The 21,123-nt window shown below is 42.0% G+C and overlaps 1 protein-coding gene across 12 annotated transcripts in view; it reads right to left on the minus strand.

The window, feature by feature from the left end:
* Positions 1-21,123, minus strand: part of erc1b (ELKS/RAB6-interacting/CAST family member 1b) — a 202,286-nt gene that overhangs the window by 10,119 nt on the left and 171,044 nt on the right. For 10 of the 12 annotated variants that reach the window (XM_079868403.1, XM_079868413.1, XM_079868412.1 and 7 more), the window contains one exon: positions 11,618-11,803. In XM_079868403.1, the coding sequence (XP_079724529.1) occupies positions 11,618-11,803 (186 nt within the window). Of the gene's footprint in view, positions 1-11,617; positions 11,804-21,123 lie in introns of those variants that run through there. The other 2 variants (XM_079868405.1, XM_079868404.1) reach the window with 1 other exon arrangement.

Raw genomic sequence — 21,123 nt, forward strand, 5'->3', positions numbered from 1 at the left:
GGCGTAACATGGTTATCAAATCAAAAAGGTTGCGAGATAATTAAATGCATGCACAGAGTGATTCAAGGGTGAAGCACGGCACTGTTTTTTTTGGTTTAGTAACAACAATAACAATGGTAGATTTTTTTAAATTAGAGTCCCCCTCCCCCAAATTGTATAGCCCTACTGTCTAGGCTTAAAAATCACGCATTTTATGGAAAATAATATATGATTTATGTTAGTGAAAATGTTTCTTACTCTCTTCCAGAGTAGCAGCTCTACATCTGGCTTGTGGTTGTTTTCCTGAATAGTATTTTATGCAGTGTTTACTCCTCATAGTTTACATGCAACTACTTTGCCCATGTATAGACACTGTGTATTGAAACAGCTTCGTATATAATCATTTATTATAATGGGAGCAATCTGTTGTCGCGTAGAGCTAAACATGCTGTGACTATGTTGCAGAGAAGGGATTCAATTCTATTGCTCATATATTATAGTATAATTAATAGAGAAGCAACATGTTATTTATATGGCGTAATTTAAGTAACATACTCATAACTCCCAAAATGTAAAATGGTTACATAATGGCATCATACATTTGCCGAACTTGTAAATGTTACAGAGAAAAATGGCGCATCATACACTAAACAACTGAGGTTCACACACTACTTTCACATCATCTGACTGTAACACAACAAACTGATGTTGCTAGGAGATACGCAAGAATTGAATTTTTTTTTTTATTCTAAATTCATCTGAAGCTAAAACAAAATACACTGTGTGATTTTCTATGTAAAATGTTAATGCATCAATCAATACCTGAACAAACTTTAGGTGCAGCAGAGACACATAAGGAAGAAAATAAGCTCCCCTGTGTGACAAAAGCATACAAGGACTGTCAATTCCTATTTTATGACTGTGTGCTTAGCAGAAATCGTCCAAAAACAGAGCTATAAAGATAACAGGAAAAAGGGAAAAATCTCATTATCGGTCCCCACGCCAGCCTTGACCTGAAAACGTAAGGGAAAAGCGAGAAGATGAGAGACAGAAAAGAGGGAACAGGCGAGAGAAGAGCGCATTATTATTTGTTATCGTTGCAGATTATTATCAGGTGTTATTGTGTGCGCATGGTCAGCCTCCTCTGCCTGTCTTGATAAACAACAGCTACATTAATGAGAGAAGAACAAACACAGCAGCGGACCATCACAGTCAGACAATGACAGTAGAGTCTGGACTGTGCTGACTCAGAGAGGATGTGTTTCAACAAATGCTGTGCTGCACATTTACGCCTGGAGTGGCACATGGAGATCAAACGGCTGAACTCAAACCCTTCGAGCAAATCCGCTCTCCACATCACCCTAGATGACACAGCCTCATCTCTGCAACATGTTCTCCACCAGATCCTCCTATTTTGTGGGAATGTTAACTAGTCAGGTCTCAACGCTGAGGAAAAGATGGCAATCAGGAGGGTCCCAGGCCTTGGCTAGCGCTGGAAACAAGCTCCAATCAAAGAGAAAGAGAGAGTGTGAAGTAAAGGGGGATCTGGGGTTGGGGGAACTGACCTTCTGCTAAAGCAATCAAGACTTTCTTCAATAAATCTGCATAAAGAAAAACGCCATTAGCCTTTCCCCTAAATGTGACACGGCTACAGTATTTTGAGAGAAAACAATGACTCCTTTAGCAGGAAACGGCGTTCTTTTATCACGGGACCATATTAAAAGGTCCTCATATTTTTCGAGAAGGAGGAGGGTAGCGATCCACTCCTAATTTTTTAAGAAAATCCCCCCAAAAAACCTTTGGGCCACCTTTCTCTTCTAATAAAGTAAGATGAAGTCACTCAAAGCTCTTTTCTTGAAGGTTCTTCTCTCCAGGCCAAGCTTCAAATGCTCCCCTCTGGTGTTCTTCTGTTGGTTCTAGTGTGCAGTTACAGGACGTCTGCCATCCCAACTCCTGGATGGAGCTTTTTATTCACTTATTTTTCAACAACACAGGAATGAGCTAGCTGAATTGTAGTCTTGGCCTCAGATGGCATGCCGCCCATTGACAATGCATACTGCACGTATTACTCTAATCTGATTGGCTTTACACAATTTCAAGAGTGCATTAGTCAACCTGGAAATAAACTCAAGATGTGGATGAACTAAAACCTGTATTTGCCAAAGGTAAACAGGCTAATAGCACCAAATAACTGAATAATTTTAGGGGTGTGTTCGTTCGTGTAGTTTGGTTCTCTTGGTTCTTCTGGTCCGGACCAAAAAAAGAAAATTATACTTTTAGTCCTGGTTCACTTAACGTACACTGTCATTTTTAAGAACAAACCTAAAGATATCAAACAAAAAAATTGCTTTCATGACAAATGTTTTGTGACGGAACTTACAGAAAATTCAAAACAATGCTGTGAGCTGCGCAAAACGTGCTTGTTGTATAGCATGGTATTTTTACCAGCTCAGAAGTGAGAGCATAGAAAATGTGTAAGGGAGTCAAAACAGCGTCAGGAATTCCTCTGTTGCACACAAACAAATATCTGCTGCAAGGAGGCGCGCTTCCGAAGCCTATACTGAACTGTAATGACTGTAATGACGAGAAAAAACAGGCACTCTTGTGACATCACATCCTGTTTTTGGTGCATTTAGATATTGTTGGTCCATGTTGCATTCATATTTCAGTCGAACAGCAGTTCATTTGGGAGCTGACCACTTGTTTAATGTGCACCAGGGTTCATATGGCGTTCACAATTATTCAAATGAACCAAAATAACAGAGCAATCGCATCATTAGTTTCAATCAAACTAAACCTGCCAAGTGTGAGCACACCCTTAATCTTTGTTTGTGGCACTTAGGGGCAAGTAAACTAGATATCCATAATACTTTGGATGAAAAGAAATTCTGATCACAAAATCTACACCCATCAGTCAAACAATTTACTCATCAGTCAAACAGTCTCTACCCATCTAACCGGATGGGTCTTTGTTAGTATGAACTGCAAAAGCATAAACCGTCCACTTTTGTCCCTCTTCCCACTGCAGACGCAGGTCTCTGAATGCAAACTCTTAATGGAGAGTTTCAAGAAGAGGATTTATGCTCCATCCTGGCTGCTATGGTCGGGTGGCTACGCTACAAGCTCTTATCTTTGAAATCTGCTTCATCTTTGTTAGACTAAACCCTTCATTATTCTCCATGCTCTCTTAACTCTAGCCTTATCCTTCCTTTGGCTCGTCCTGTTTCTTAGCAGACACACAAACATATCTCTAAAAATGGTCTCTTTGGATCGTGTTCAGCTCATGACGAGCTCTTTCCCCACTTCCTCCTCGTTAGAGCAGCGCCTCTGCGGCTTTATAAGAGCAACTTAAACTGGGATCTCTCTCGCCCTTTCTCTGTTTGTCTTTCCCTTGCTTATCCTCTTTACTGTACTTACAGCATCCTAGTGGCTTAATACACCATTTTATCTTTCATTTCTCCCCCAATTTCTGAACTAAGCACTTGAACTCGACTAGCCCCAGTGCTGTTATGCATACTGTCCGATTTGAGCCAATTAGAATGTAGAGGGCGTGGCCGTTTATAAAAAGCAACTGTATAGCGACCGCATCTGATTAGAACCGCCCTCAGCCTCATCTGCGGCCGGATCTGTGCACCCCATCAGTCAAGTGTAATTGAGTTTCAGGGGGGAATGCTCACACACGAGTCGCACCCCTGCCCGCAACTTTGAATGAGGCTGAAGGACTTCAGCGGAGGGGGGCACATATTACGAAGTATGTGGTCAAGTCAGGGACGCAATCACGATCAAAACCCAGATTGAAATAACTTCAGTGTTAACACCCACCACAAGTTGATGAAAGCCCAAGTTTTGATTTTTTGCGCTGCTTAGATAATTTTCGTTTTGTTTTTTTTCCCCTCCAATGACTCAGCCCAAACTGCCGCAGGGCCTTCAGGATGCATAGGGATAAATTACAACCACATTCCTCCACAGGCTCTGAGCGGCGCAAACTTTCCTAGCTGCTCCTAACGATCATGGCTAGACTGTTGTGAATCCTCGTTTGCAAACACACAGGAGACCGAACTATGTGAAATGTCACCACTGTAGGAGACAAAAAACAGCAACGTCAACGCGCCAATCGGTTTTCAGTGGTAACGGATCTTAATGGAACAGGCCCCACCCTAAACAAACCATCCCAATGGTTAGCATGGAAGCACTCAGCCTTTAAAAGAGCCCAATAGGGTATTAAATATTTGTGGAAAATAACCCACTTTCAAAAACGAAGTTTCATAAAACCCTTCTCAATTCTTAACGGCTTTTATTAATCTGATAGGCCCTGAATGAGCTGTAAGACTCGTTATATGGCTGCCTACTGGCTTAGACGGCGAGCAAAAAGAGGAAGAAGTCAGATACATCAGGGTATCTTTTTCCAAGCCAAAGTTCAATCTGAAACAGATGCTACAACTATGAATGGTGTGGGTTTTGTCGCATGTGAACACGCAAATAAAGCCATCAGAAAAGCAGTGCCACAGACTGACAGCTCCCCTCTTGGCAGGATACTTCATCAGCTGGCCGATAGAGAGTGACAAACCTCAGAAATATTTTGTGTTTAGACTGAAGCCCCGGTTTTCATTACTTTCAAAGGACGGGAGAACAAATAAACATGTATAAATACATAAATGAAAAATCTGAACATAGCAACGACTGAAATGTTCGGTTCTATGGCACATCAGCTGGTGCAGTTTATGCTATTGTGGCTCTGTCGCTGTAACCCAAGCCAGCAACGAGCTCGGGAACGCAAAAACCCGATTCGTCAGGGAGCGAAAATCACAATAAACCTGCTGAGGTATTTCGCTGTTTGCCTTGGCGGCTTCCAGCTGAGAAGGCTCAATCGCGCTTATGGTTTCATCATTTGGGGGTATTTATTTCATATATTATTCTTCCTCTCGCCCCGAGTCGAATGTGTTGCGAGACGTACCCTCGTTCTAGCCCCGGAGTCTGAGGTGCTTTCATATATATTCGCTGGGTGGGAAAATATAGGAGAAGCGAGTTCTTCTAACAGACAAGCGTGGGGCACAGAGGGCTCATCTCACACTGCTTTGAAGACGGGGCCGCGCTTTCCCTCGCTCTGGATGTTTAGGGGTCGGTTGAGAAGTTTTGTTGGTTTAGTCGGTCAGCACCCCCTCAGGATTAGCACTCGTTGAAACGATGTATTACAAAAACAGCGTTTGAGAGTTGGATTTAGAAAACACGACAAAAGAACCCAAAACAACAGGACGTGCTCAAAACTTCAGTTCACATTAGAGCCCTCTGTGCAGTTTTTAAGTCTATGCGATTTTTTGTCACTTTATTGTCCTCCAGGTAAAATCTGTAAAGGAAAAGCCACAAATCGAGATCTCATACAAGTTTGTCTTGCATACGGTGAGGGATGGGTTATATATCAAAGATTTAGTTCAGACAATACTACTAGTAATGCTTGCAATCAACAGATCAAAAATCAATAAGTGGTCAGTCTATGACGCCTCTATGTCTCACCTTCCGTATCTGTGATGTGTTTGCTTTAAGGAGTGTTCATTCATACAACTGTCGTTCAGATGTTTAAACTACATTACACTGTCTGCACCCACACACCTTTATGACTTATAGATGACTACTGCTATTACTGATACACGGCATGACTTCAACAAGGATGTGAGCAAACGAAAAAGAGACAGAGACGCTCGTAATACAAAGGCCCACTTACAGCAGACATATGCGCCGGCTCCATGTGTTTTCATTAATCGTGGCTGTGCGGGTTGTGGGCTTGTTCCACTATGTTTACCCCCATTTCCTGCCCGTTTAAATTACACTGCACTTACGCAGCCCTGGATTCATGGTCCTGTCAGCCTGCAGCCCGCCCCACTGGGCAAAGACGCACTGCAGTCGCCAACACGGCACATCAGGGGCTGATCCAGGACCAGCTCCTGTTGCTTTTAACCAACAGTCCTTGGGAAGAGAAAGCCCACCGGTGGTGGTGCATCAGAGGAGGCGGAGTCTCCTCAAGTATTTATTCAAATAAATGTAGGAACTAAAGCAGTGCTCGAAGTGGGCCGGTGCGCAACCGAGGGGGACCTTGAAGTTTTTATCCACTTCAAGCACTGAACCAGAGAGACATAAAATAAGACAGGCTGCACTTTTATTAAAATTCTGGTCGATAACAATAAGCCAGTAATTATTTTCAATAAATATCCTATATTAAAAAACAAAAAACTTAACAAATAAATGTAATTAATTGTAAATGCTACAAGTGAATTTAGCATTACAATGCACAGTGTATGACAAAATAATATTTATTTTGAGATTTGCTAAAGATTACATTTAACAGTGTTATTAAATGAGTGTTTTTTAAAGATTAACTGAGCATTTTATTAAGTGAGCATTATACTGTATTACATCAAAGGTAACTGAAACAAACAATTAAATATCCAATACCGATAAATTAAAAATGACACATCCATAAGTTTTAAAAAGTCTGTAATATAAGCTGATAACTGAAATGGTACTGTGATGCATAGAGTTTTTATAATATGTGTCTTTTTTGTGCTCTGAAGCATCTCTTGTAAAAAGATTTTCATTTAGTTTTTCTTTCTGTTCTAAAATCCAGAAAATCACTGCACGAATGCCAAAACAGGCCGATTAGTAAACTGACCAATCCAAATAATATGTTTCCAAATGTGACCGAAAGAGGCAAAACAGAGAAGAAATGAAATTGGCAACCTTTCAAGCCAATTAGTTTTCTGTTTCACTTTCATATGCAACAGGTGAAGAAAGATTGTCTAACTTAGCCAAAATACTGACAAATTATTGAAGGATCTCATAAAAAAGAATGACTGAATGACGCGCCATATAAAATATATAAAAAAAACCTATAAGGAGCAGAGGATGGAACATTTGTCACAGTCCAGAAAGACAAAATGATTATCATAACCTACTACAATCTATTTGATTTAAATATCAACCTCCTTGGAAAACTCCCTAACGGACCGCCACTGGAGCCCACACAGAGATCTGATGCCAGCTCTGACAGGTGTGAGCCTGTGAATCATCACAAAATCTGCATGAATCCTTATTGAACTCTTGATCTATTCGAAGGGGAACGTCTGAAAACAGATGGCTAAAGTAAACATCTATCGGAGTGCCAATCGGAAAGGAAACCGAGAGGAGAAGTGAGCGAAAGACAGATGAGGGTGCGTCGAGAACGAGAGAGGGAAGAGGGAAGGAAAAAGAATGGAGGACTCAAGGCCTAACAGATTATTTCTGTTCCAGCCCTGAGGTCATTAATAATCAATCTTCTCTAGTTCATGTTTTATTCAGAGTGACCCGTAAAATGCAAGACTCTCCCCTATTTATACAGCTGGCTTTGTGCTGCCAGATCACAGCCAGATGACTTTGGCCAAGGGCGGTCGAGCACTCCGCTTCTTTCCTCCAAGACTGTAAACTTTACATACTGATCTAAGATCAGCAGTCTCTAAAGTAAACAGAAGACTCAAACGTTATGAGAGTGGAGGTGAAACTGGCCACAGAACATAACTGACAGTAACTTTCATCAAACAATGACTGCTCATCAGAGACACATGTGCAGTGCAGGAGTGGGGCGTCTCACAGCTGCAAACAGTGTCACAGATGATTGCTTTTCTCAAGGAATTATTCATAATTGGGTATTGAAACCAGCAAAAAAGTCATGTTATACATATAATGTTAATTTGTATATATACATGTGTGTGTGACTGTGTCCATCCATTCATCCATCCATCCATCTATATGATATCTGCACCACAGTATATTTTGGTACGGGCATATTTATTACTCACGACCCAATTACCCTTCAGTTAAACTCTAAAGGCCCTATTAGATGTACAATGCACAATAATTTTGTTTTTGTTCCTGAAAACACCAATTCTTCATCTAAATGGGGTGCGTTTTTGGTGAGTCTATTGTCTTTGTTGGCTCTGTGGGTTGTATGACTGAGTGGTTCTTTCAGCACCGGCTTAATCACCTTCCTGCATTCCAGCCGTTTAAACAGAGATGCAGTAACATCCTGTGAACAGCTCAAACCAAATAAAACAACATTACGCCATAAACAGAGAAAAAAAACAGGCAGGGAGGACGAGTAATAAAAGAAGCATTGACCACAACAGAAGACAAGCTGGCAGCAAGGCCTAATGGGGCGGTCTGGCGGAGTCCAAGTAATAGACGAGTGTGAGTTCACAAGTGTGTGTTTTTGTGTGAATTATGATCCTCCTGTGTGTTTGCATTGTCTGCATCCTGATTAGTCTATTCTGATGTCTAGCGGGCTTATGTATAACTTGGTTGTGCAATCTTCGATTTTCCTATATGAGTAACTCCGCCAGTCGCCATTAAAAGTAAAGGGACAAGAGCTTTAGAAAAGAGCCCAAGAAGTGTTGAGAAACAAACACAAAGGAAGATATTTTGAAGAACTGTTTTTGTCCATACAATGAAAGTCAGTGGGGTCCAAAACTGCACTGGACCCCATTGAATTTCATAAGTCACACAGGTTTGGAAACAACATTAGGGTGAGTAAATGATGACAAAAATTGTATCTTTGTAGTGAGCTATCCCTTTAAAAGAAAAGAAACAAAAAGGAAACACTGTCTTTATATGCTATAAACTGCGAGGGAGACAAAGGAAATCAGGGTAGAAACCCCAAAGTCCAAACTCTGTGCCAGCTTAGAGTGCCAGGCCAGTAAAAAGGAAGCCCATAAAAACTGTTAATTAAAAGATCAATGTTTAGCTTCAAAGAAAGGGCAAGGGCTCAAACAGTGTGCTGCCCCTCGTAAATACTAAAGCACATTTTGAATGCAAGAAGCTTGTCATTAGTAGAGGACCGGGCATAGCGGACACCAACCTCAATTCCTCTACAGGCTCGATGGCGACTGTGCCACAAAGGGCCATTCAATTAGTTACTAATAATTTGGTTTATAAGAATGATGATTAGCAAAGAGCCTCCACCCAAATCGAGCCACTTTAGGGTCTATGGAGAGACATACGTGCCATCAAAAGACACCACAAGTAAATTCATGTGGACGTTACTAACAATAATGGACTGAACAGAACAGGCTAAATAAGCCAATAATGAGCCCAGACTTTTCTCGTCAATTTGAGCCTGTCATGGCCAAACGGGTCCGTTCTGGCATCTTCCGTGCTGAAGGGATCTAAATGGGCGAACTGCAGCGCAGAGAGAATGCTAATGTAATGTGCTACACTCCCAACGCAAAGAAAAGAAGAGAGGTCAAAGAAGACATCAATCAAACAGGCTTGTGATTGCCGGCAACTCGTCCAATCCACCATCTGCAAGTGATTCCACCATCAGAGAAAGACCAAAAGTGTCTTCAAGCGGATTGTGTCTTACATGTAGGACATGTAACTGAAGAATGAGCAGGATCCTGTACATGTGGATACCATATGGATGTGAAACGCTAAATATCTCAGAGCTATTGGATTTGGAGAGGAAAAATCCTGATATATGTGTAAACGTTTGAGAGGTAAAGCCTAACCGGTGAAGCCTGAAATATTCATTATCTTTGCCTTAATGTGTCCGACATGAAATCGCCATGTTGGCCAAGCCAACAAGGCTGCCAAGTGTTGCAACCCTGGCACAAACCTGAACGCTCTTGAACAATCCTACATGATTCCTTTGCTTCTCACTCTCACAGAAGTGACGTCACCAAAGAGGACACATTTGTCTCAGAGAGAACCCTTTTTAGTCAGAAACCTGGCGCGGAGGTTCAGGAGTTCTTATCCCCCCCCACAACAGCGGTGCTTTCTAAACACTGTCATTGATAGTTTGGACAACATAAACATAGGATCGTTGGCCTTAGAGGAGGTCGAGGAGGAATAACGGCTTGGTGAGACCAAGCAAAAACAGAGTTCAGTGAACAGAGTCTCTGTCTGCTGCATTTGACACCACTTTTCAGGATAGCCACCAGTGAAGGGCTTGAGACTGCTATGAAGGTGAACGGGAATGCTAACTGGTATCTTCTCTAGGTATTACAGGGCCGAGGAGGTCTCACATTATTCTGGCCCCTTATAAGAACATTACGGGCAAGAATTCAATTCGAAAACCACAAAACAGACCTGATGTTTACATAGTGCAGTAGTCTCGACTGACCAGTGGCAACACTCTGTTTGAAAGGCCGTGCAACCTCTCAGTCCGTCCGTACAGTCTGATGAAAGCTGTTTCTCTCAAAGGAAAATAAATGTACAGACGCCTACTTCATATTAAACAAGTTGGGGGGGGGGGGGGGGGTCCCTTGGAAAGTGCCAATTTTTGGAACAAAGTTTACTTGCAGCAAACTAAAAATCTTAAACATTATTTGTTCACAGGCCAAAGGCTTGTCATCAGGCAGCCCACATAAAAAAATGCATTTCAATAATGTTGGAGCGAGCCAAAAACCTGCCAAGCAGATAGTTCCCCATGCAGTGAAACACATGAGCATTGTATAAGCCTTGGCACCATCACAGCAGATCACTCTCCTCTCCTCTTGAGGAATGGGGTCGATTTAAAGTGAGTATAATGTATATGTAGACTTCCAGACAATTTATTTTTCTGATGTTACAAAAAGCATAGGGATGGATGCAGAACTGGGACGCACCGACGCAGGGACTAAACCCAGTGTCCGTTTGCAGACAATTTACTGTTAAGGTAGGTATGGCAATGGGTTCAAAGTGAAGTAGAGAAAATGGATCCACATATACATTTATTACAGAGAGGGGATCATTCATCATGGAGAGACTAAATCCAGCCACTACCTCCTCAAACGCTTCTCTCTTTTGCAGTCCAAATGCTGACACTCCTTTTCTTTATCGCGCCATTCCAGTTGCTCTTCTTCTGTTTTTTTTTTAACGTCTTTCTCACCCCCCTCTCATCCACTCTTGGCTCTCCCCCGTCTTTTAAGTGAGCCTTGGGTAGCTTTTTGGTTTTCTTTTGTTATAGTAACAGTAAATGAAGCTAATAAAACACAATATATTGGACTATTTATTTTCTGTAGGAACACATTCCACTCTATAAAGAGGACTAATGGCATTTACACAGAGCCGGACTGATTCTCAAAGCCAATAGGAGATTTATAGACAGTGAACGTTAGCGTCAGCTAAGGGCCGTGCGGGCCGGGCCAGGCCAGATGGCTCCAATAATCAATGGGTGACAAATCCAAGTACCCGAGAAAAGTTACGGTACCTTGAGCGCACATACTCGCAGAAACAGACAAACTTTTAGTGCTTAGCGAGTCATGAAAAAAGGTAAGACGCATAAAAGGTTACATCAATTTCATCTATTAAGTCTTTTTTTATGGTGACAATTTACAATAAGCTTAAATTTGGTACATTAAATAATGAGCTAAAAATGAACAATACTTTTATTACTTAAAGTATATAAACCTAGATTAATGAATGCTGTTCATTATTAGCTCATGCAAGCTAACGCATTAATTCATGTGAAATGCACTGAACCTTATTGTAAAGTGTTAATCTTTTCATAATAACAAAATCACAGATGTGAATAGAGAAACACTAGATAGGTAACCATAATTAATGAATGCATACAATGAAAAGTGATATATTCCAAAGAAAAGAGTACACCCACATGGATGTCACCCTGTCTTACCTGTTCATGGCTCATCTTCTGAAGCTCCTCCTCCCAGGCGTCCTGTTGGCTGCGCTGGTATGCGGAAGGCGGGGCCAGGTCCTGCAGGATGTGGGGGTCTCTCTCGTGGCAGAGGGTCGTGAGGTGGCTGATGTACAGTTTCAGCTTACTGCGGTTCTGATTGAGGTCTATGAGTGGGGGGATAATCTGTCCAAAAACAGGAATGAGGAAATGGGTTAGAGATAAAGAGCCATTTCAATCTCAGTTTTCCTCTAGCGTTCAAGAATTAGATACTTGGACACGAGCCAGTGAGATAAAAAGACGGGTATGCAAACGCATGCTAAAATGACACGCAAACAACACATTTAGCAAGCCAGAACACAGATTTAAAATTTTGCTTTGTCACATATGATTGTATTCAAAAAGAAGGGGGGGGGGGGGGTTCTAAAAAGAGCAATATTCAGTGAAAGGTTGTGGACGATTATGGATGATAGACCACAGCTGAAACACATGAATCACAGAGAGAACAGTGGTCAGGAGACATTCCCATTCCAGGAACATAGACAAACAATCTCAGTTACCTGGACCGCTGCCGACAGATGCCCAGTCTTTACACAACATCTCTATACACACAGCACACACTCACACGGCTTTTTCATATCCATCAAAATAATACATGCACTTGTGTGGGATCAAATCCAAAAACCATATGTCTTTGTGTCATGTGTGTATCTCACTGGCTTCAACAAAGAATTCTGGGACAATACAAGATTGATCCATCACATTTGTTTTCACATCAGTCTAAAAATATGATAAATAGCAACATGCGGTTTGTGTGAGAGTGCAAACGAGTGCCGATAGCCATATGCTTTCCTTTGCATGCCATTGCCTAAACTGGAACTGAAAGGTTAAAACTTGGTAAGAGGTGATCCATGAATTATAACTGCAGTGCTTTGAGTAAGATGTTTAATATAAATACAATAATAACCTGAATAACAATATGACATAATAATGACATACAGTACCATTAAAGGGTAATAGGAACTATCAAGGGCTACTTGAGCCTTAATAATAATAATAATAATAATAAACAGAATGCATTTATATTTATATTTTATAAAATTAAAATCAGTTTATGAATTATCAAATTATATAATGTATTTAAAAATATACATATTAACCTAGATTAATAAATACTGTTCATTGTTAGCTCATGAAAGCTAATTCATTGAACATTACTGTAAAATTGAAAAAAAAAAAACTGCTCCCTAGGTGTTCACCATTATCAATGTGAATATACAATGCACAATGATGCAAAGCTGAGCAAGCTGAATGAAAGGACAGGTCTCAATCTAAGGCTGGCCTTTTCCTTTCCTGGTCACATTCTCTTGTATGAATCAAGATGTTACATAAGCTGGTTTTGGGCTGCAGTGGTGGACCCATAAATTCTGGGATGGGAGAGGTGAGCAATGTTTTTTGAAATACTACAGTACAAAACAAGACAGCAGAAGATCTATTGAAATGTTCCCATATAAATACCCTCTCAAAGAGGACCGAGAACATAGTAGGGCTTAGGGAGCTCTGTGAACACTCCTCATCGCTCAATAGCAGAAAGCAAATACAGTTGCCTGATTGTCAAGAAGCGGAGAGAGGAAACAGAGGCTAAAAAGAAAGAGTGAGTGATGAGAGAGATGTAAGAAAAGACAGGGACAGAGTCTGCTTTGGTCTGAAGCAGCCTGAGCTTGCAAGAACATTTGTGTCCCCACACTTTATTAATTCTTATTAACCCCATCTGTATCTTTCCAGGGCAGAATGTTATTGTGTTTTCGTTGGCTCACCGGGGGCAATGAAGGCTCTCTTGGGCTCTCTCCTGGTCGCAGAGCGCGATCAAACAAAACTGTGAAAGAACGAGATGGAGGAAGGTGGAGGAAGACCATGGCTGAAGAGCTTATGAGAGAGAAAGAGAGGATGAGAGAGTCAAGGAATGGAGGAATGTCTAAAATGGGCCGACGGTTCTCCCTGATTCTGGAAACAATTAGACGGCGCAAACTGGGTCTCTGCAAAGAACCGGAGCAGCAGACGCACGGAGACCTACATCATGCTCTCGTTAGTCTACGGTCTAGCGCGGCCCCGTCTCCAAAACCTACTAAAGCACATTTGGGTGCCAAAATTCAAACCCCTGCCTCATGGTGAATGAATAATAAGGCAGGAATTCATCTGTTGAATCAGCTGTGACAAAAAAAGTCTACATTTATCTACGTGACACACGGCAGACCAATAGCGGAGTCTTTTGTATCAGAGTCGGATCTGAAACAGCTGTAAGGGGCGATACCTCCTTCCGCATCTCTGTCAGGTCTTGTATCTCAGCCAAGCGCTGCTGCTGGAGGATATATGGGGCCTCCGGATTGACTGGCAGCCACAAAAAGAGGGACGAGGCCTTAAAAAGGCGGTCTGATAGAAGCCCTCCAAACCGCTGTGACAGAACGGCTGGGTGGATATGCTCGGAAAAACAGCTGAGTTAAAATAAACCCGGCCTTAGCAATGGTGCCACATAAACGTGCACACACACCATTACACAGAGACTTGCTACGTACATGGTTGACTGAAAGCATGCTGTGCGCTAATAAGCTTTTAAAATGCCCAACCAATGATGGGATTTGACATTTATTCCCCTCTCTTCCTTCTCTTCCTCCCCATCTGCTATGAGAAAAGATGAATGGACTCCGGTTCTGGGCCTTAGACAAATGCCCAAACACGGCGCTATCCGTCACCCTCTGGTTTTAAAGGCTAAGTCAATACCTCTCTGGTGACAGAATGCTGATAAACAGTCCTGAAAACCTCACAGAGTGTCCCGCATGATCATCTGTAATCATATTAGTAGTATAGTCAAGAAATGGGGATGGTAGGTTCGTGGATGGTCACAGTTAGCCCAATGCTAGTTAGCACAGCGCTAACATCCGTCTTGTCGTAGCTGGTGATGTTTTCTGTCAACTGGGTGCTGTCATAACTGTTTGGCTTGTGCCGTGTTGCTGTTTAAATTTTTTTTTTTAAGTCCTGTGGTAGACTGAGATCATAAATAATGCAACAATAACAGAAACAAATATCATGCCCAGGTGACAGATTTACAACAGGGGAATTTTCCACTCAAAGCGCCATTTGTCTCGTCTTGCTTTGGACGCACACGATGGATGGAAGTGGGTCCCTGTTTACCCATCATGCCTTGCCTGACGTCTCGGAAAAATGACAACAGCTCTTTTCAACAGCTCTTCAAATTCTCCAAAATGTATTTAAGTTTTGCCAATTAATTTCTGCAACCTAATCACATAGGTCGATTAATTAATCAAATGGATTTTAATCACATATATTAATATTTGCTGAGAGCACCCAATTAAGATAATTCAATGCCATTGCATTATTGCAATAATGCCATTGCATTATTGTGGATGAAGTCACTGAATACAGCTTAAGTGGCTTTAGAAGTCAATGCAGACATATTGTTTGCTTTATTTCCATATTATTGAACATAAGACCAGTCTGTAATCCACTCTCTGACTCTCTGTCAAAGACATCAAATTGTTCATATATTGGCTATTTAGCTTCAAATGTGGCACATGAAGTCAAATTTTATAATGCATTAGTGGATTGAATCTTGTTTTAACTCGTGTTACACAATTTTTCAGATTTATTAATTAATTTATGAATATTTTTTTGATTTACCTCCATTAAGTAAAAAATGATTGTATTTATATTACATATATTATATATATTACATACATACACACACAAAAGAGACATCACTATTTAAATAATTTTGAAGCTAAATTTTTCCATCAAAACTAATTGTACTGTTATATATACTGTAGTTGATTTTTCACATCCCAGGTTCCTAATCAGAACAATGCTAAGTGGGTCCTCAAATGAGTCAGGACTCCTGGGACCCTCCACTGAACCTATCAGGACAAAATTACCAATAGATTGGGAGTGTTGACCACAAAGACCCTTGGCTGTTCTCTTGCTCTTTGCAACATTGATCACCTTCTTGAACCTCACACTCCAGCTCCTGCCAAAAGACTTCGGAAAAGGTTCACCGAGGAATCTGTCCATCTGCTCCCTTTCATTACGTCTCCTCTAAAAGAAGCTGTCTTCACCAGATGCTGTGGTGTGTTGCATTTCTACTCCTACCTGGCACTCTCATAGCTCGAGAACCCCTCCTCAAAAAGACCAGGGGGAAAGAGAAGTCAGACCCCTCAACAATGACCGGCCTCCTTCACATTCTCCCTCTCTCATTTATCACCTATCAGCTCATCGGGCGCCATTCGATACCCACACTGAGAGGCAGGAGACTGGATCAATGCTGTCAGTCAGGCGGTCCATCAGAGACGAGCCACTGGCTCCTTCCTCAAAGACTCCGGAGGCCCGGCGGCACAGGAAGCCCCTGACGCGGCCTCGAAGCCCAGCTCGAACAGCTCGCTCCTGGTGGGGGAGGATCTGCAGATCACAAGCCTCTCTTCACAGTAGCCGGGCCCTGGCGCACATCCTTTCCCGTGGCTGAGAGTTTTATTGGGCTATCCTCTTTCAGTCTCACTGCGCTACGCGTCCATGAGTGTTAAGGGGATAAAGATAAGGAGGGACTGCAAAGCTTCAAACCTGCAAGACACTGACAAGGCCGGTGGGCCTGCCGTCGTAAAGTGCTTTTCAAGAAAGAGACAAATCACCTCCATGGCATGCAAAAAAATACTGACATGAGAGAATAATGACTGTCAAATAAAGGGTAAGGGGGCGAAGACATGCACGCATACCTCCCCAAAGAGCACAGACAGAAACACATGTAATCCGAGCGCGGAGAGCAGATTCGGATGGCAGATTAAGAGCAGGTGAGTTGGTCTGTCTTTCCATACTGTCATTTCATAAGCAACTGACCGCACTACCTCCATCCACAACTCTCAATATATCTAGGTAGACCCCTGCGTACACACACACACACGCACATGGACACGTGCGCGCAGTCTTAAAATTCCATAATTTGCTCAAGCATTACAGAATAATCACTTGGTTTGCCTCCATCACACAAGAATTGAAAATATATTTGTTGGTAAACAAATATGTATTTGTTTATTTGTGTGGTCAAACGATTATTAGTTCACAAATTTTCTAATCAATTATAACACTAGTTTACTAATAAGAAAACCGAAAATGTAATTAGATTTAAAATGATGTAACACACACACACATATTTTTTAGATTGAAGTTGGTTACCAAAAAGGTCCTACAATGACTTTTTCCTCTCTCGCGTGGTACAAAATTACAACAGCACTCATGTTTTAAGAGATGCAAGATTTATGCATGTCAGGACTCTGTTGCTGCAGCATTTTATGAACTTAGTGCCTCGTCACCTATTTACGCAGGTTTTTATATAAATGCCATTAGATTTATACCGGTGGGGGGTTTATGACTGTTGACTTACATGCCAAAGCTCTCACTCAAAGCCCAGTCAATGCCAATACACGGGGTGGGGGAAAGGAGGACAAAAAGCCAGGGCAGGTTACTGTTGACTCTGGAGAAGGACGGAGGGAATTTTTATACCAAGTAACTCCCAGTGTCACCATCATAGCGCCATTTAAACAGACCATGAAGGCTGCAGTCTAGGGACAGAATTCCATTCATTGTGTATTTGTGCGTGTGTGTATATCCATAGCCGTAATGAGCAAAAAAAGACTTTAAAACTGCCAAGAAGAAATTAGCCTCTTGAAAAGGGAAGTAAAGCTGTCGTGTGGGTTGTAGTTTCACTCCATGAGGTGGGAGGGGTGACCATGGGGGTCGTCACCCTGAAGGTGAGGGGTGTTGGGGTGAAAGAAGGTCCTGACCTCTTCCAACTGAGGTTGAGGGGCATCATTAACCGGGTGTGTAGAAGAGAAAGCAGAGGAAGGGGTGAACATGTAGCAAAGCTCCAGAACATCTACCCCACTGTGAGGGCAAACCAGACGAGTTAATGACTTGAAGCCAGATCTGAACATAACAAGAGGGAGCTCAGAAAATCATGAACGGAAGATTTAAATCAACACTATAAACGTGTCACATTTAAGTTTAACCTTACGATGCACGGAAGACCTTTGACTTGAGTCTGTTTCTTTTAATGGCATCCTTCATCTGAGGTCTTAAAAAGCTTTCAGCTATTTGTATTATTTTAGTAGTTTGTTGTTTTGTTGCCAACTTCTCTCCTTTGCCTAGATAGCCGAGCAACTGCCATTATGAGAAACGGGAATGTTAACAGATAACTTGCTCCAGGTATTATAATTGACTTGGAGCAGTTTTGTTGCACAAACAGCCCTAACTTTTAAGATAGCTCTCGTGTTGCTGTCAGTGCTCCACAAGAGGCCAAAAAGAGTTTTGAGAACAGCTGTGGATGGAGAGATCTAAGGAGAACCACATCCTGAGGTCAAAGTGTTTCCCCTGTGTAGCACTCAACACCAGAAGACTTACGCCGCTACGCATGTAAAGACAGGGGGCAGAGGAAACAGAGAGGCTGAGAATGGGGCTCTTGGTGGGTTCAAGGGTGCAGAGTTGGTAGAGATGGCTCTAACAGACTGAAATATATGAAATACACAATCCTCTGCTATCACACCTGGTCCTCAGAGACAGGAATAATTTAAGTGTGGAGGAAGTGTGTCAACAGCTCTGGTTCAAAGAGAAAATGACACACTTTCACATAGGCCCAGACGCTACAAACAAAATCTTTAATCTTTGTAATGGTATATATCATAATTAATTAATTAAAATTGAATTTAATACAATTGTATTCATTTAATTTGTAATATATTAGAAAACATTCTGTTTAGTATTTTTTTAAATAGGTAAATGTTTTATACTAAATAGTTACTTTTTAAATATTACCATGAACCATTACCTTATTGTCTACTTTAAATATAAAACACTAAAAAATTAAATACTGAAAAAAACAAAACAAAACTGTGATTATCAAAGCTAAATTGTTCACATTATAATATCAATATTTTTTTGTTATAAAAAAAAAAAAAAAAAATCACAGTATGTATGGCACCTTCACACTTTTTATATTTATGTGGTTCACACATGCACTTCTGTCCTAGTTTGGTCTACACATATGCATCTTATGTTAACCTGTCACACCTCTTTTAAGTGTGAACCACACATGGCAGGCTTCCCTTTTTATTGACTGATAATAGAGGTAGCTCTAGGCCCTCGATTTTAGGCTTAATTGGAGAGCTAGGTAAACGGAAACAGACTGAACCAAGGGTTAGGTGGGGGAAGAGACAAAGAAGAAGCAGCAGCAAAGGAGGAAGAAATACAAGGAGAGAGAGAAACGATGCAGTTTCCACGCGTCCGGTCTCCAGCGCTCATTCCGTCCACGGCTGGTTAAGTGCTAAATGAACTGAGAGATTTAAGGTGGTTGTTGGACAGCTTAGGCAGGGTGCAGAATCTGAGCCAGCTCTTTCCTATCAGCCTTAAATCAGACCAGCGGCGGCCGCAGGGGGGCCAGAGGGCTCAACCTGCTCCAGGCCCCCCATCCACAGCTCTGGAAAGCATTAAGGCCTATTGACATGCCGCAGGGAGTTTATTAGCAGTATGAAGCTAACATTTAGCTGGTGGAGATTAGGACGCAACATGTCTAAGCATCCCTAGTAAGAAACAAGAACAATCTGGAAGTGAACACATCAACACGTTTCCAGTGATAAATCCCAGGGAAATATCGCATAACAAATACAGCAACAGTTCCAGATGCATTGTTTTTCCAGATGAGCATGGTTAACATGGTTAACAATCTCCCTGCAATAACCATTTCTTTCAGCGTTTCACTGGAGTGGGAAATGCTCAGACAATTGCTTTATCAGTTAGAAGACACTCTAAAATCCTGAGGATTTTCCATGGCTCACAGTCACAGACCATTAATAAATAATATTACAAGCACTTTCCCCTCCTAACCTGGAGAGGGGAGCCGATCGGCGCAACGCCCAGGGTAGGGCTTCCACGTCCGCCCGTTAACACATCCAGAAATGGCGCACTGGACCAGGGGGCCAAAACGTTCCAACCACATAATCCCCACCACAATGAGCCTCGAACTTTACTGTTTCAGCAGCTTGCGCAGAAATTGTGGCCATACTGGGTTCAGCAAGTTTGAGGAGGGAGGAGTCGTGCAATTATTTGTTTTGATAGGACTGTTCACAGTCATTTGGTAATTCTGAGGTCAACAACAGAAATCCATACTTTTATCATCGCCAGAACTCACCAATTAATGACAGCCTAAAATCAATTTCAAAACTCTGAGGGGAGAACTGATGCAATGTTGGGGCAAAAACAAAAAAAAAAGTTCTTTCATCATTCAGCATTCATTAGAAATGCTGTGGTTCGATTGACATCTTTAGTCTATTTTCCCAGTTTACCCTCTGACATAGACCAGGCAAGCAGAAGCCAGCAGGCCAGTACGTCCTTGGATTGCCTAGTTCCAAGAGGGAAACCAGAAACATGGATGCAGCATTAAAATGTATTTTTCTTGAGTGATGCATCCTGGGAGAGCAGGCCAAGACGTGTGGTTTGCTGAGGCCTTAAAAAGCAGGACAGTTAGGCAGTAAAGCAAGACTGGGCAAACAAAACTGCCCAAAAAAGCAAAGTTATGCCTGAGAGAGAGGGAGAAGAGAGGGAACATTAAGAAAGAGGGAGAGAGGGCAAGAGAGTACATCAAAAGTGGCACCTTCATATCTTCAAAAAAGAGCAAAAGTTGCGCCACAAGGCAGACATATTTCAAAATTCAGGACTATATATAGCTGGACTGGAAATCGTGAGAAGCTGAACATGTTGAGATAACTTCTGACATGACTAGTGAATTTAACCTCCCCAAACACGTACCATCTCAATCCGAGCCAGCTCAGAATTCCTCTCAGGAAAATACATATATTGACATGCTCAGTGAAAAACAGAGGTGGCGGGGGAAGTCATCGCCTATCCGGTTGATGCTAAGCAGAGTCTCTCTCAGGATCCAGCGGAGAACGTTCAGCCAAAAGCCTTGACAGAGGAGAGATTCAACACACTCCTATATGAGCTCTTATAGGTGAGCTCATCCTTCATGACATCATCTCAACACTTAGATGCTGCCATCTCAACACTCTTCCGATTGGCCGATTCAAATGTAGTCGCTGCAGAACTACAGCCATTCATCTCGTCTTCAAGGGCAGTCATCGGTCTCTCATCAAGCCGAGCAAGGGGCTCCGATTACAGGGTCAGATAAAACCCACCGCATACGTGCTGCTGGGACCAACTGGTAGAAATCTGTCGCACGCTTGATTGGCTAAGAGTCATTTCACTCTACTGGCCTCTCCAGAGGCTCTGTGAGCAACGACCATCCGTCAAACGACCTCTGACCCCTTGCAAGGAGCTAGGGTATGTTTCCAATGACACCCTATTTCCTCATTTCCTATGGCATGCTCTTACTCTGACAAACGGAGAAGTGATTCCACTCGGAGAGTGACTGATTGAGCCATTTGGGGTACAGTGAC

This window comes from Squalius cephalus, assembly GCF_949319135.1.
Source record: "Squalius cephalus genome assembly, chromosome: 4".
Taxonomy (NCBI): Eukaryota; Metazoa; Chordata; class Actinopteri; order Cypriniformes; family Leuciscidae; genus Squalius; species Squalius cephalus.